Source organism: Pseudonaja textilis, chromosome 5, assembly GCF_049901715.1.
Source record: "Pseudonaja textilis isolate UNSWEBS1 chromosome 5, rPseTex1.2, whole genome shotgun sequence".
Lineage (NCBI taxonomy): Eukaryota > Metazoa > Chordata > Lepidosauria > Squamata > Elapidae > Pseudonaja > Pseudonaja textilis.
Genome location: NC_141994.1, coordinates 45,957,362 through 45,974,329, shown reverse-complemented (window position 1 = coordinate 45,974,329; position 16,968 = coordinate 45,957,362). Strand labels below are relative to the sequence as shown.

The following is a 16,968-nucleotide window of genomic DNA, read 5'->3' as shown; positions in this document are numbered from 1 at the left end:
ATAATAAATAACAAGTGTCTTATTCAATTGTCACTTTCACTGGTTTAGGGATATAATACAATAGTGACTATTCTGTTTACCTGGAAGTAATTTTTTGACGCCTCTGTAACTCGCCTATAAAAGTGAAAGTGTTCCCTTTTAGAGGTTCCATTATTACCTCAAAAAAAGACGCTTTTTGAACTCCCATCTAACCACCTTAAGCACCTTAAACCAGGGGTCTCCAACCTTGGCAACTTTAAGCCTGGCGGACTTCAACTCCCAGAATTCCCCAGCCAGCTGGCTGGGGAATTCTGGGAGTTGAAGTCCGCCAGGCTTAAAGTTGCCAAGGTTGGAGACCCCTGCCTTAAACGACCCTGGGAAACAGCTGGTTTCGAGCGTTTCCTCCTCTCCCTTTGTGTCGGCGGGAAAAGTTGTGACTAAGCTAGGCAAAGGCATCGGGCGTCTTCAAGTCGCCCCTTACTACATAGCCGACGCAGGGCAGAGGCCGGGCAGGTTAAAGACCCGCGCATCGCCTGGATCGGGCGGGGGGAGGGAAATACAACCCCGCATTTTCTCCCCGTTTCTCTCTAGGTCCTAGGAGTCTGGAGAGAGACTGACTGGCTCGTTCGCTCCCGCAGACCTGCATAACTGGAGCAGGCGCTTCTTCCCCCGTAAAGCAGTATTGGCCGGATAGCCATCCCCGTCCGCTTTCCCCCCTCAGCTTATCACTCAGACTGAGGAAGGCGGCGGGTTTCCATGTCTTACTCGCCGCTCTTACCGAGCATGATAGGACTGAGGCGGCGAGCCATGCCCTTGGATAGGTCGTACACGTAGAGCTTCACCGAGTGCAGCATCGGAGGCGAGTCCATGACATTGGAAGGTGAGCTTGCAGGGGGGTGAAAAAAAAAAACCACAACTTCCAGACCAATTCGCCCTTCTCTGGCGAGGCCGCTGGGGAAAAAGAGAAGAGAGAAGCCGAAGAGGAGCACAGCTGGCCTAGTCGGTGCGGCTGCCGGCAGTGGCTGCTATTTGCCGGACTAACCGGCTGACAGAAGGTGACTGAAAAGGAGCGGAGGGGGGGCGGCGAGGGGAAGGCTCGTTTCACGCATGCGTCGCCCCATAAGGTGAGATAAACCGCTTGTCACTGGGCCTCTTGTGAGGGAGCGGCGCTGAACAGTGGAAAGGCGGGACCAAAGAGTTTACGCAATTGTTCCATGCGGACGGCATCATTGAGGACAATGCGAGCCCGTTTTTGTCGCGTGCTATTGGTTAGAACGTGCGGAAGGGGTGGGATATCGAAACGTTAGCCAGAAGTAACAGTTTAGATAGTTGGTGGGCGGCGTGTTATGGGGGTTTGGTTTCTCACCGGGGTTGGTGCGCGGTAGAATGAAATCGTTAAGAGACTTCATTCCCTTTCAATAGAAATAGATAAGAATGACGCGTTCTGTTTGCTAGGTGAGTCTTACACCGTGAAATGCTCTTGGCCGCTAAAATCTGCCTGCGTTAAAACGGGTAAAATCCCTTCAAGTCGAATCCGACTCTTGGCATCTTTATGGTCTCCGGAATGCAATGATAATATTGGGGATAAGAAATGGGTTGTTGCTGCTGCTGCTGCCTCCTTCCAAGTTCTTCTTTCGATTTTCCAGTCCATTCTGTTATATGGGGATTTCCTGGCCATCTACTTCCCGTGTACTAATTGAGCGTGACCTTAATCGCTTTTCAGCTTAGGTGGGCTAGGTGCTACCTTTAAAGCAGTAAATCGGCAAAAAGGGCTTTTAGAATAACTATGATTGAGTATGTTATTCTCCCAATTTTTCAATAAAGGTTGGCACCAACGATAATGTATGCTTTTTAATCAAATATCCCCAAGAAAAATGTGGGTTTTTTTCTGTGCGGAGTTTTTAAATTCACTGAATTTAAATACAAGCAGTTGTTTTCTTAAACCGACCATCTGAGACACTTTTCAGATTGCAGGAAAAAAAAAAAGGGTACTCACAACTGCATCACATCATCTCCCCTCACCGACTTTTTCAAGAGGTCTCTGGCTTCTGCAGTCGCATCGAGACTCCCCTCCCCCAATTTTTTTTTCCTATTGCTGTACTAAATTAAGGCAAAAAATAAGTAAGGCAAAAAATAAGGATCGGGCTTAAACGGAAGGCAAATCCTCTACAGGATTTGGCAATCGGAATTTCGGACGTCTCTGCGATTCTTCGTTTTATATCTGCGGTTAATCTGACTAGAAGGACTACTCTGCTGGGGCATTTGGAACTTGCTTGTGTGTACGACAGTTCCTGCTTTTCCTTCGCCGCTTGAATTATCTTTTTGTTCCCCCCCAAGGGGCGGAGATTCGTTGTGACTGAGAGGTGTCCATGCTGGAATCCATCGGGGGAGGAAAGAATAACCCGGACAGTTGCGGACTTTCTGCAAAAGTCCTGTTCGTGAACGCCGTCTTTTTATCGACGGTAGGTCCGAATCAGGAGATGGGGTGGTGGTCGTGGGACCACAGAAACGATATTCCGTCGACAGATTCTGTCCGTTTGCGGCAGCAAATGAGGCGCGGCCTGAAACGACGGAAGTTTATTATTTATCACTTTATTTCTTGATGCAGTGTTGTAATAGCGGTTTATGGTTTGAAAATATTAAGGCAAAGCAATATGCTACCAACATTGAAGTAAGAAAATAAAGGCCGGTCTTTTCACGTAGAGAAGCAGGAGCAGCACATGCCAGCTCTCCTCCCTCCGGCCTGTTTTCAGGCACACAAAGATGAGTTGGAGGAGTTGTTGAGGGTGCTTGGAAGATTTCTCCCACGTGGCCCTTTTTCAAAAAGAGAAATTTGGGGAGTTGAAGGATGGCAGGGTTTCTGGTAGTTCCTTTTTTTGCAGTTTCTTAAGAGGATGGACATAATTCAAATTTTCCTCTTCAGCAAAGATGTACAACACAGTCAGGCTCACAATCCAATTTTTTTTTAAAAGTCTTACAAATAGTTTCAAAATAATCATGCATAAAATTGAATCATACAGTTGGAATGTAGTTTCAAACAATGGCCTGGCCCATAATAGTGCTAAATCACTGTGGGTAAGGCACCAGGATAGAAAGCAGGAGACTGTAGGTTCTAGTTCCGCTTTAACCAGGAAAGCCAGCTGCATGACCTCGCAGTTTCTCTCAGCTGAACTCTCCTCATAGAGTGGTTGTTGTGGGGAAAATAGGAGGAAGAAGGTGTGTTGGATAAGTTTGCTGCCTTGAGTTATTTGTAAAAATAGTAAAGCTGGGATACAAATAAAAATAACTTGATATGATGGGAAGGCTCAATAGCTTCAAGGACCTGAGAGCCTCTGACAGATTAAATCTTACTGAACTAGTGAAAAAAGAATGGGAAAAGCTAAGAATAATTAAAATTGTTAGTCTTAAAAGTTTTTCAAGTTGAAGTTTGGAAAACCTTGCTTAGAGCATGAGATTTTCCAATATAGATCTGTAGGTGATTATGTGACCGTACCAAAGCCACAAAGAAACTATTGCAGAAGTATTACTATAGTATTCCTGTTCAAATGCTTGGGAAACAGCTGGATGAAAATGCATGCTGTATTATCTAGGATATAAATATTGAAAATACAGATTTTTGTCAATGCACTTTTTTGGTCAATGTCTTTATCCTTCAGGAGCTCAGTACATTTGAAATTAGATTCCGATTTGTTAATCTGTTTTCTTGTCTAATAGTTTTTGCTTTAAAAAGCTGTGCAAGTTAATGTAAAAACAACAGCTAATCTTGATTGGAGATGAATGTAAAGCAAAACAGGTTTTTTTTTCACAAAACATCTTACCCCCTAAGGTGAGATGGGCTCCCACTCCTCTAGCCTTTCAAAAGAAGATCAGGTTCTGCCAAATTACATAGTGTGTGTGGGGGTGGATCTAAAGTTGGCATCCAATCCTCTAAGTAGTTGGTGGCTTGAAGGAGCTCCTTCCGTTATTTTTTTTTAACCTTTTCACTGTTTAATTTTTAATTTTGTTTTAATTCTGTTTTAACTATTTTAATTGTCTTTTTATATGAGGGTGTTCTGTCTCACCTTACTTCTTTCCAAAAGATGAAAGAGTACAAACTCACACAAACACAGGCAGGCAGACTGGCTCGGACTTCACAGAGTTAATTCTTTGGAACTGATAACATCCTTGGCATTCCAACACGCTCTGCCTGCCAAGTCCGAACTGATAACAAGTAAAAAGCTACTTGCAGAAAATTACAAGGCAGACCACAAAAATCATTCACAAAGAAAACCTGAAGTAAGATCAAACTTTGTCCCGTACAAAGTTCCAGCCGACAACACACCCACTTTTATCCCTTGTGGGGTGTGGCTCCATGACTCAGCTCACTCTCTGACCCTCCCACGCCTCCTACATTGCTGCTCACGTTTCTCCCTACGACACTGCCTAGGATCAAGCCAACATTCTTCCTCTTGACTCCCTGTCAGGGGCTGCTCCAATATGCCTTCCTCCTGATTAATCTCAGGCTGTTCCTCTCGGTTGTCTGATGAAACCTGAGGCATTATCAGGGAGGAAGGCATTGCCAGAGAGGAAGGTCCTGGGGAGGAAGGCATTCCCTGTTCCTCCTCCTCATCTTCCGAGTCCTCTTCCTCTAACAGCACAGGCTCAAGAATCAGAGCCACAACATGAGGGTATGTTTATATGATTATATGTAAAGCATCCTGAGCCAGTTCAGATGGGTGATGTAGAAATTTGATAAAAAAAATAAAAGTTTATAAAAATAACAATTTTTTCAAGGCATGCTATCATAAAATTTAACAGCAGTTTGCTGACTGGATAAGTATTTAAATTGCTTGCATTTTCACTGTTAAGCTGAAGGTAGTTCTTATTACTAGATACTGTTGTATTTTGCAAACTTGGAATGAGCTATCTTAAGATAACTGGTATAGATGTTAGGAATTGTAATTATAATATGTAATAATATGATAGATGTATTATTGTCTTATTTTACTTATTCCTCTAACAATATTCTATGGGATATTTTGTTTACAGTAATTCAGAGTTTTGCAAAGTTATTAATCTCTTTGGTGCAGGACACTGATCATCTCTTTCCAAAAATGAAATGAGTAAATGACTAAGATTTTGTCAGTCTGTGGCTATTGTTATTTATTTTTAAAACTTTATATTTTAGGGGCCTTGTACACAGTTATTATGTCATCTATTTCTGCTGCCCATGTAATGTTTTAGCAAATAGTGCAACGTGTTGCTGTTTACTGAAAAAATAATGATTTGATGGATATATTTAAGAGCTGGGAGACTGAGTTGAAGCAAAAGTAGAATACATGAACATCTTCATGTTTGCATATTTGGAAAGACTTCTGTCTATGGAAACCAGTCTGAATATAGGAACATTTCTCTTTGTTATAAGTTATTTATCTGTATAATTCATTCTTTGTAGTAACACAGGAAAACCATGTCAGACTGGGTATCTTACTACAGAAATGAGGGAGAGGAGGAAGAAGAGGAAGAAGCAGAAGCAGCTGAAAACATTGGTAAGATTCATTTTTGCATATGCTGTTAATTTGCTGGATAGAAATGCTGCATTGAGGGACATTTGCAACTAAATTACAATGGTATGGGGAAACTAGGCATCTTATCACATTGATGTGAAATGTGATAAGTGGTAAAAGTAATATTTTGCCTCTTATGTGAAGTGCCTCTTTTAGGTTGGTGCAGAGTCCTGAAAAACTAAAACATACACCGGTGCATACTGGATAAAACAAAAGGCTTTTTCACAGTAGCCACCCTAATGCCTATATAGGAAGGACACAGTGTTAATTCAAAGAATGTATGCTTTCCGAAGTATATGTATAGGTGTGATAGGGTCCTTGATAACTTTTTATCTACTATAATTATTGCTCAAAAATCAGAGCAAATAGAACAGGCTGCTTTAAATTGCTTTTAAATAAAACTGATGCTGTTGTCTTATGGTGTGTTGCAACATGAGCAAACTGTTGAGTTAACCCCACTCCCCCCAAAGCTACATCAAATTTCTGTGCTGTATAGGAATGTAGATCCTTTGTCCCAGAATCACTGTGATAGTTATAATTAAAGAATATAGGATAGTTGGATTGGATAAATAGGATGATACACATTAAATGCAACATTTTTTACCTCTGTAGGAATATATAAATATGGAGGTCGAGACACTTTGCTTTTCTTAGTGGATGGCTCAAGAACCATGTTTGAGTCTTTTGATGGTAGTAATTTAACACCTTTTGATATGGCAATTCAGGTAAGATGAACTTTTTTCTACATCTGGAAATTTGAAAGATTCTGAAATGCATTGTAGTGATAGCACTGTACCATGGGGTAAGACAAAATTCTTTATTGAGAGAATAGAAATGAGATTGCAAACCAGTATTTCCTTAATTTCTTGATTAGTATATTATTCAGAGACAGAGCATATGCTGTATATGCAAAAGATCCTTGAAAGGTCCTCTAATAACTCTGAGGAGCATTCCTGTTTGAAACATTGGGAACCAAAGATATGGAAACTTGTTCACCATTCTTAAGTAGATGACCAGTGGCTTCTGGTACAAGTTACCTCCCTGATAAGAGTTTTTAAAGTTATAAATGTTCTAAAGATCAAATGTTAGATAATATGGCCATACTTTTAGAAGTATTTATACTATAGAGTATTATAACCCCACATTTGTTAAAAGGATGATTAGATGTATTTATGTTATTTTCTCTCATCCCAGCTGATTTGTATTTTCTTACCAGTGCATTCAGAATGTATACAGGAACAAAATCATCAGCCATGAGAGGGACCTTGTTGGTGTTGTGTTTTATGGAACAGAACAGCATAATAATAAAATGAATGCTAAACACATATATGTTCTCCAGGATTTGAACAATCCAGGTAAAGTGGGAACTATGTGGAATGTATCTGTGATGAAAGAGGATATCTGAGAAACCATAAGGAACTCAGTTGCATTTAAAAAAAACTAATTGTGGTGGGAATGTGGTCAAAATTCATTCTAGGCTTTGCTCCCTATTTTGTCTGCAAAATCCGGCAGTGGGAGATTGGTGTGATATAATTCAGAGGAGAGAAATTCCATGACACATAAATTAAGAGTTGATTATTAAAAATAAATGGCATATTTATTATTTAACAATAATACCAATAGAAGCTTTATGCTTATTCATGGGAGTGAGTGGTTCACACAAATTCATTTATTATATAGGAGGGTATGGTAATACAAAGTTTGAGAATCATTAACCTAGGAAACGGAGAGATCATCTTCATTGGGTTTTCCATCAGAATGCCATAAGGTTTGGTTCTGGGTCCTCTATTCCTTAGCTGACACAAAACTGAATATAATAGTTGACAGAAATGCAATTAAAACATTCTTAATAGGTTAAGAAGAAGGCTGGCAAGTTTTACAATTTAATGTCAAAATTGTTTAAAACAATATTTAGGTAAACAATGCAAATAACTAATCGGATTACCCAGTTAGATAATGCTATTTTCTCACAAATTGCTGTTCTCAAAGCCTCCTACATTGATTATTTTATTAATCTGTAAATATTACTTTCAGCCTTTTTCCTATTTTTAAATAAATGTATTTAATAACCGAAAAAAATAGTTATTGATGATCTAACTATCTTGCCATGTTGAACAACATAACTTTCCTGAATTGGAAATGAAACAAAATGGACAAACTATTGAATAATTTGCAAATACTGGCCTATCATTTCTAGAGCCATAGCACCATCACTAATTAATTGCTTTGGTTTTGTGAGAACTGAGAATATTTTTTTTTCCTACCAGGGGCAAAACAAGTATTAGAGCTGGCTAGCTATGAAGGAGAACAGGGAAAAGCTCTCTTCCAAAAGTCCTTTGGCCATAATGACAACTACTCATTAGGCGACGCACTCTGGGTTTGTACTAATCTCTTCAGTGCTGTCTCTTTCAAGATGAGTCACAAGAGAATCATGCTGTTCACCAATGAAGATGACCCTCATGGTCAAGATAGTACTAAAACCAAATTTGCTAGAACTAAAGCTGCTGATCTACGAGAAATAGGTTAGTATTTCAAATTATAGGTGAAGCATAATTTAGAATAAAAGTGATACCTCATTTCAGAGAAGCAAACAACATTTCCTCAATTTGATATCTACAAAGAGGCGTATGTGAGGTACTTTAAAATGAGAGATTATCAGTGGTGCAAAGTAATTTAGGAAGATTTTTGTGGTTGAATGAAGAGTTGAATGCATGTTGCTTACGTCCTAGACTCATGTCCACATGATTAGATCATCTTGCTGATGGACTAAATTTTGATCACCAATTTGATTGAGTGCTTCTGTTTTCCACAATCCAGAAATGTGAAGTATTTCAGCATGTCCTGGGTATTGCAGGAAAAGGAGGGTAAACCAACTAACATCTGACTTTCTAAATATATGGGAAACTACTAGAGAACCCCAGTTCTGTATACGAAACTTGAAATATTTCAATTTTATGTATCTGCTCATATTGCAGCTTATGGTTTCTGATGTCTCTCCTGTCCTCATTCAGGTGCTTTGTAAAACAAAGCTTTTTTCTTGTTTAGTTCTTGGAGGTTTCTTTACCTAATAAATGCTATGTTGTACATATCTGGAGATCACCATAAGAAATAAAGTAACGGTATCTGGGTTCTCATATAGGAAACAATCTCTTTCCCTCCCACAATTCTGTGATTGCAGGAATTTACCTTGACTTAATGAACCTAAAGAAGCCTGGAGGGTTTGATATTTCCTTATTCTACAGAGATATCATTAATACAGCAGATGATGAGGACCTAGGAATCCAGTTTGAAGAGTCTTGCAAATTGGAGGATCTTATGAAGAAAGTACGAGCAAAAGAAACAAGGAAGCGCGCTTTAAGTCGGTGAGTATCAAGAAACATCTTTTTGCAGGGTAATCTGGGAGACTTTGGAGGAATTATGATAACAGTTACATTAAATAATACATAATATTAAATTGTGGAAAGTTTATTGTGTCTTCAGATGAGAAAGTGTAATGTGCTTTTCTTTAAAATGGAAATCAAAGTATTGTACAAGGTTTCAAAGACTTAAATTTGTGTTTATTTATTCTTAGGCTGAATTTATATTTGGGAAAGGATATAATTCTTACTGTTGGCATTTTCAACTTAGTCCAGAAGGCTGTCAAGCAGCCTCCGGTGAAACTTTACAGAGAAACTAATGAGCCACTGAAAACAAAAACACGAACCTTTAATCGAGAGACAGGTAGTTTGCTTCTTCCAAGTGACACCAAAAGAGCTCAGGTAATGTTTTCAACTTTCTGTTTTCCATGTTAAATAATTTTGAGGGGCAGTACATCACGTCATTTATAATGATGTAGAAGCCATTATATCCTGACTTATGTACCTGAGCTTCCTTGCTGTGATGCTTTGCAAAAGTTGATGAATTCATGCCTTAGCATCTCTTGGGCCATATTTTACCAAATACTGGAATTTGTAATATGAGATATACACACACACACACACACACACACAGTATTTTTCTTCAAGCACAACTTTCATAAAACTGCTAGGAATCAGATACCTATTGCTAAGGCAAATTTACATGTAGGAAGTTAGGCCTAGAATAGATTAGATCTTGCTAAATATTTGGCAACCATTTAGTTTAACTGTAGTTTAATTGGGTTTATTTGAATGCATCACTTTCGTGGCAATATTTTTGTTTGAATATGTCTTAGTTGAAAATTAAGTAAATATGATCTATTGTTAATCATTATTACAATTATTACATCATTGTCCAATTCTAAATGACTCTGTGCAACTTACAAGTAGAAAAACAAAATACATCAAGAAGAAAAAGAAGAAAACTAATGAAACCATTACCCCAAAATCCAAAGATCAACTAACCTGTTAAAGGGGCTTAAGCACATTTTAGTTCTATATATTTTAGTTCTATATATTTTAAATAAAACCAGTAAGGGCTGGGACAAAATAGGGATTCTTTAGTATACTCTTCTTGCCGCATCCACTAAGACACTGCAATGCTTCAGAAATAATTCAGAAATATGCTTTGGAGTATGCAAGAACATGAACAATGCACCTTTCTGCACTACTTCACCTCTTGTAACACTTGTAGGGCTTGTACCACTGTGTGCTCTAAAAGCCGTTTTTGGGGGGATGTAATCCCAGTCATAGAAAATTCGACTGTCTGAGAATGTCCATACTCAGTCTGGTTGTGTTGTTTTGTTTATTTATCACACATAATTTGTTCTCCCACAAATGTTGTAGATAAATTGAAAGTATTTTTAAATTGTTATGTAACTGGCTATAAGTGGAAAAAAGATAGAATGTAAAGGAACTCAGGGAACATAGAAAAATCTGATAACAATAAATGTATTTATTTTGTTGAAAATGAGCCCCAATCCCACTCTGTGTTTAAAGGCGTGTTTAGGGAGAAATGGATGATTTGGATGAATTTGTAACCTTTAAGGAGTAGAAGTATGAACTTGAAAAATATTTGCTCTTTTTATTTCTTACACAGTCAGTATGGAATCTGATTTTTGTGGTTCTGTCTTATTATGAGGATTCTAATAGGCTTCTTTATTTACAACTATGATAATTTTTACTGCATTTTTTTCAGCAGCTGCTTTTTCCTGATTTCCTTTCTTAGATTTATGGGAATCGTCAGATTGTGCTAGAGAAAGAAGAGACAGAAGAAGTAAAAAGATTTGATTTACCAGGCTTGTATCTGATTGGGTTTAAACCCTTGGTAATGCTGAAACGATATCACTATATCAGGCCTGCACAGTTCATCTATCCTGATGAGTTCTTAATGAATGGTAATTATAACTGAAAATTATATTCTGCAGTTTATCTTTAGGATTACTCTGTTCCAGAACATACTAGCAGCAACAATATCAACAGCAATGGAATTCCAGAATGAGTTAAATTTTATTGGTATAATCAGAAAGGATTAATTTCTAGGCTTCAGAAATGAATCCAGGATAATTGTCATTAGCAAAAGAAGTTTTTAATTTTATTTTTTCCATCATTACATGTTGCTAGTTACATACAATGTAATAAAAACTGAAGAAACTCCCATGTTAATAGTAAACCTAAGCAAAACCACCCAAATATCAGTGATGATTAAGCAATGTGCAACACAAACATCTGGTTTAGCAGAACAACCAATCTCAGTAGAATCTGAAAAATAAAATAGGACCATCGAAATGCGGGGGGTTGGTTAGGGGTAAGTTGTTCCATAATACTGGTATTGGATGAATGCGGTGATGGAAAAACATTACTCCTAAGGCAATCCAACCCTCTCCTCCCCATCTTCCAGTTGTGGACCTACTCCTTTGGAGGGGGTGCTATTCTGCCCCAGCCAGCAAGAGGGCACTAACCACCGTGCAATTGCTGAACAAATAGCCACTTAGTTTTGGTACATTCATACTGAACTGTTTTGTCCTCTCCTGATCTTACAGCCTTCAGATGGGTAAGGTCCTCTAGAACATTTCATCTTACAGAGTACAGAGTACAGAGGTATAACTGTATATCATTGCATTATTAATCATAAATTACTCAGAATCCATGTATGAGCTCCTTCACTAGATTCATGTAACTGTTGAATAGAATGGGGGAGAATGCCGAGTGCTGTGGGACTCCATATAAAAAGCATTTGACCTTTTATCTCTACAACTGTTGAGTGATTATGCCTACAGCAGATAAGGTACTACTGCAGTGCAGTGTCCCAACTAGACCAGAAGGATAACATGATTGATAGTATTAAATGCAACTGAGAAATCTAACAGAATAAAAAGAACTGCATTCCCACCATCCAGATTCTGATATAATTTATCAGAAGTCTGGTTTAATATTGGTGATGAAATTCTTCATGATAGAGATTTGTAAAAGGAAATGTGGGAAAAGACTGTTGACGTCTACATTTAAAAAGGTCCCAGGTCAAGTAAAAAACAAAGATAACCTTCACATGTGTTTTGGGGAGAATGTACTATAACTTTTTTATTATTTTGAAGAGTCCCAAAGCATTAGAATAATTTAACCAAACATCAGTGAGCCTATTGGCAAATCGATGTTCTTCTAAAAGAGAGGAGCATGTTGTGGCTAAAAAAAACCCAGTTGCAAAAATTAGACAACAAATCTCTTGGGAGTTAGAGATTATCAATTTACCCACATATGTTCCATAAAACTGATTTTTTTTAGAGCAGAACTGTGTTTTTGTTGTCAGTTTGCAATCAGTTGGGAGTCATGAGATTCCATCCTGCTCATAGCTGCTAATCTCATCTATATGGATTCTAAATTTGACAGAATCTCTTGATCACTTTGTATTTTATTTATTTATTTATTTGGTTTACTTTAAAAATTAAGGACCTTCAGACTAGCAAGTTTTATTTAAATCAGTGAGTGTTCTTTGATTCTTTTTTTAAACAAAATAATTTAATTATAGGATTAAATATTTGTATTCTTTGGAACATATAGCAAGAGGATGATTATTTTTTGGTTTTGGAAAGTTTCACATGGATCAGTTTAATAGAGAAGGGGTGAGATTTAAGAGATGGGTTTATAGAAAGTGAGGGAAGATGTGGAATGAAGATATGTTGTTTTTATTTTAAGTGACACATTCTTGATATTGGTTATACTTGCCTGGGGATAAAGGGGGAAGTTTCTTTTATTTTTTTTGACTTTTCTATTTTTATCTTTTTCTTTTCTACACCTTTTGTTATTTTTTTAATGTATCTATTTTGTAGTTCTATATGCTTTATTTGTGTTATATAACCCCTAATCAAATTATGGGGAAAAATAATAATTTAACAAAAAATGGCCTTTTGTTTACAGGAAGTACTACTCTGTTTAATGCCTTGTTAATAAAGTGTTTGGAGAAAGAAGTGATGGCCATATGTAAATACATACCACGTCAAAACAATCCTCCCAGATTTATAGCTCTGATCCCACAAGAAGAAGAACTAGATGAGCAGAATGTACAGATAGTCCCTGCAGGTAATTTAAATGTTATATTTTATTTTGTGGTTGGCTTAGAGGTGTTGCTCTATTTGATTTTTTTTTCAAAACAATCAAAATAAGATATTTTGCTTATACCATTATAATCAGCATGGAACAAGTATAACTTGAAAGATACTTATTCTTTAATAATTCTAGAAAATGATATCTGGTATATCAAATAATAATAGGGCAATGCGGTAAAATAATTTATGTGCAGGTATTTCTCCTGAATTTTATTCCTTTCCTGTTTTTGTATTACTGATAAGATTTGTAAAACTTCCAGAAGAATTAGGCTCTTCAAATTCCATATTTGGCATTATTTCTAATAATAACCAATGAATGTGGCTTATAAATAATTTAATAAAAATATTAAATATATGTGATAAAGTGTGTATAGGCATTTGTGTACAACTGTGTGTGTGTGTGTGTGTGTAATATAAAGTTGTTTAAATGCTGCCTCCAACTAAATGTTTTTTTTTTCTTAAAAATAAAACCTAGTATGTTATGTACTAGTATGTTATATATTTAATGTGGATATTCTTAGTCCTTTTCTGATATGATGAACTGTATACTGCATTAACAAGAAAATCGTTCCTTGATAGCCTGCAGGATAAAAAAATATTTCTGTTAATCCTTCACTACCTATTTCTCAGCTTATTGTTCCCACTATGGAGGGTGTTTACATATATGTCCCCTTCTGAATTGTGTCTAATAAAATTAATTTAAACATGAATAAATTCTTTCTACTCTGCTTTTTTAATGTCTTTTTTACATTGATTATCTCTTCAAAAGCAATCACCTTTATTGGCATTTAAAAAATTTCAGTTAATGAATCAATATTTTAATAATATTTCAAGCAGTTTAAAATAATTGAAGCATTCAAGGCAAAGTTTGTAGTGATGCCATTTTAGCTTAGTAAATTATTTATCAAAATACTGCATATTTGGAGATTATGTTGACAGAATAAATGTCAAATTGTGCTTTCAAATGACTTGGCTTTCTATTGTCTGTTTTTCTTATTCTTCTGCTTAGGTTTTCATCTCATTTTTCTACCTTATGCTGATGACAAACGAAATGTTGACTTTACTGAGAAGATACCAGCTAATCAACAACAAGTGAAGAAAATGAAGGAAATAATCCAGAAGCTTCGATTCAAATACAGGTGGATATAGAGATAAAAATTAAGATATATATATATATATAGCAAATAGTAACTAGACAAACCTTCAAAGTTCAGTATCTTTTTCAATGCCCTATTTTGCCTGTGTATTGTGTAGTTAACTGTACCGTTCAGGGGGTTACTTTGAATCAGTCAGTCTCTTTTATCTCATCCTATCTGCATATGTCATTGCTCGCTCAATGCAGGATACAGAATGCAGAACTTAATTTGGACTGAGACTAGCTTCCCAAATAAGGCAACTTTTTAATGAATTAAATTTTAATTTGGTACCCAATATATCTAAGATGAATATATACAACAAATAGTTTTTGCTATTACAATGTCCTACTTTTGAATAGAAAACCAAACTGCTTCTATAGAGAAGGGACAAATTTAAGCTTGCAATATAATATTTAAGTGTTCATCCTAGAGAGGGAAAATATGAATTCAAAATATAAGTATCAATTTTGACAAAATTCTAACCTAGAAAGCAGTTTCTTAACTTCATTAGAGATCTGTGTCTTACTATAATTTTCAAATGCATGTACTATAATAATTGTACATTTTAAAAGTAACCTTCGGGTTTTCATTAAACAACATTTCCTTTGGCAATGTTAACTGATGTGAGCTGTTTCATAATGCAAGGAAAAATCAAAGATTTCTCTTAAAGAGCACTGAATTGGTAATAGCAAAACGTTGTGCCTTTTCTTTTTTGAGATCTACAGTATATAGCAAAGTTCTTCCATTTTATGACATAGACACTTGCATTCAAAACTGGATAATTTCCCACAGAAAGATGTTATGTTTAAAGAATATTATTCTTTAAATGGGTTGTCAACGTGTGTTTGAATCTTCATTTCTATATCATGATGACATTCTTGGAACTTTTTGCTGGATTTTGACAGAAGTGAGAGCTTTGAAAATCCAGTACTACAACAACATTATATGAATTTGGAAGCACTGGCACTGGATTTGATGGAGCCTGAAAAAGCTGAGGATCTTACAGGCAAGAATAATTTAATATAATTTGCCTTTAATGTAGTCTTCGATATGTCATAAACATTTAAGAATATATCGTTAGAACAATATTTTTTACAGAAGTGGTAAAAATATTTGATAGAATTGTACATTATTTGTAATGCTTAAATGCTTATCAGTTGTCGACCCTGAACGTAGGAGTTCTTTTTTAAATGAATATTATGAAGTAAATGAAATATTAAATATAAAAATAGAGCTCAATTTTCAGTGTTCCGTCTCAGTATTTTGAATCTTTTTTAAAAAAGAACCTAGATTACAATTTTGAATCTGTATGATGAATTTTGAGACATGATGAGCTTGTATAGCAGTTTTCTTTCATCTGTTGATATATTTAAGTTAGCCAAATATTCTTACCTGGTTTCCTTCCAAGTATCTATATTGTCATTTTTGTTAGTTAATGAAGGCTGGGGCAAAAACACCCAAACCCTTTTGAGTTATAATTTATTAGTTACTTTAATTCCTTAAAGCAGTTGTTTACTTTGTTTTTGATGTCATTTTACAAAACAAAATATTTCAGTAATTAAAAATAATTGGTACTTGTTCCTATCCAGTCAGATTTTGTCGGTCTGTTCATGGCCCCTGCTGCTTTAAAGCTCAGAAATATATTGTGCATATTGAATATCCATTATTTCTATATTTTTAAATATCAGTTCTAAGGTCATCTTCCTTCCTTTCTAGTGCCAAAGGTTGAGCTAATGGATGGCCGACTGGGTAGCCTTGCAGAGGAGTTTAAACAACTTGTTTATCCACCAGGCTATGATCCTGATAGGAAAACTATAAAACAAAAACAAGGTGGGATGAACGAATACAGAGAGATCATTATGTCCTTAAATGCATATTTTCTTTTTAAGGTTGCCAACATTCTAGTGTGGGATCTAAGAATATCTTTTTTTCTCAGAATATAAGTAGGTTCTTGATTTTTTGAGGAAGTTTGCAGATGGCAATGACATACATAATAGTGCAGTCTTGGCAACCAGTCATAAGTTCAAATGGGTTGTCAAATGCCCAGATTGTGATCCTGTGGGAATGCTAAATCGGTCGTATGTCTGTTTGTTCAATACATAGTAACTTCAAAATGCTGCTGAACAAATTGTCATAAATTGATGCTGTCTGTATGGCAAACCATCACAATATTGCTAAGAAAACTACCTGGACATCTCTATGAAATCAACCAACAGTTGAGCTTGATTTGAAGAAGACTCAAAATCTTTTAAGAGATCAGAATGTGAACAAAGCTTCACATTCTGATCTCTTAAAAAATTTTGAGTCTTCTTCAAAGATATATACATGATATATACATGAAACATTTCAAATGAGTGATAAAATAACTACACCCAAATTTTTTCTCCAGCAGGTAGTGGTACTGAACAACCAGAAAAGAAAGCAAGAATGGAACTCTCTGAAGAGGTGGTGAGGAATCATGTTGATAAAGGCACTTTGGGTAAACTTACTGTGCCAATTCTAAAGGATATATGCAGGATTTATAAGCTAACAGGTGGTGGAAAGAAGCAAGAACTTTTAGATGCGATAACTGAGCATTTCAATAAGCACTGAGTTTACTGCTTCAAACATTTTAATGTTGAAAATCTCCTAAGTGTTGAGATTTTAACAAGAGAAATGTTTTCATAGACTTTTGATAAAAGGGAGTGGGAATCAGGTTTTTATTTTTGTGAATTAATAGAAAAAGCCCCACCCCCCTTTCCACTTCTGGTCCTAGATTTGATTGTGCAACTTTCATCTGACTTTAATAAATAAGTTTGGTTTGGCTGCA

At 36.2% G+C, this 16,968-nt stretch overlaps 2 protein-coding genes across 13 annotated transcripts in view; one reads left to right on the top strand and one right to left on the bottom strand.

The window, feature by feature from the left end:
* DESI1 (desumoylating isopeptidase 1) overlaps window positions 1-889 on the bottom strand; it is a 14,302-nt gene extending 13,413 nt beyond the window's left edge. Inside the window, exon 1 of the mRNA XM_087934735.1 lies at window positions 758-889. Within this exon, the coding sequence (XP_087790861.1) occupies window positions 758-848 (91 nt within the window). The 5' untranslated portion in view covers window positions 849-889. The remainder of the gene's footprint in view (window positions 1-757) is intronic.
* Window positions 719-16,968, top strand: XRCC6 (X-ray repair cross complementing 6). Of its 12 annotated transcripts, none has more exons than XM_087934728.1 (14): window positions 720-859; window positions 2,317-2,441; window positions 5,414-5,507; window positions 6,138-6,250; window positions 6,742-6,880; window positions 7,793-8,047; window positions 8,704-8,887; window positions 9,097-9,283; window positions 10,650-10,818; window positions 12,836-12,997; window positions 14,033-14,162; window positions 15,065-15,165; window positions 15,876-15,989; window positions 16,552-16,968. In XM_087934728.1, exons 3-14 carry the CDS (start codon window positions 5,429-5,431, stop codon window positions 16,749-16,751), a joined length of 1,833 nt encoding a protein of 610 aa, XP_087790854.1. In that variant the 5' UTR covers window positions 720-859; window positions 2,317-2,441; window positions 5,414-5,428; the 3' UTR covers window positions 16,752-16,968. The 12 variants fall into 12 exon arrangements, with proteins under 12 accessions (XP_087790855.1, XP_087790850.1, XP_087790854.1 ...); XM_087934723.1 differs by having other exon boundaries at window positions 16,549-16,968; XM_026697122.2 differs by lacking the exon at window positions 720-859 and adding an exon at window positions 1,244-1,434.

Coding starts and splice junctions, on each gene's coding strand:
- XRCC6 (XM_087934724.1), top strand. CDS start 5,429: ATGTCAGACTGGGTATCTTACTACAGAAATGAGGGAGAGGAGGAAGAA. Junction 5,508..6,137: donor AGAAGCAGCTGAAAACATTG/GTAAGATTCATT, acceptor TTACCTCTGTAG/GAATATATAAATATGGAGGT. Junction 6,881..7,792: donor CCAGGATTTGAACAATCCAG/GTAAAGTGGGAA, acceptor TTTTCCTACCAG/GGGCAAAACAAGTATTAGAG.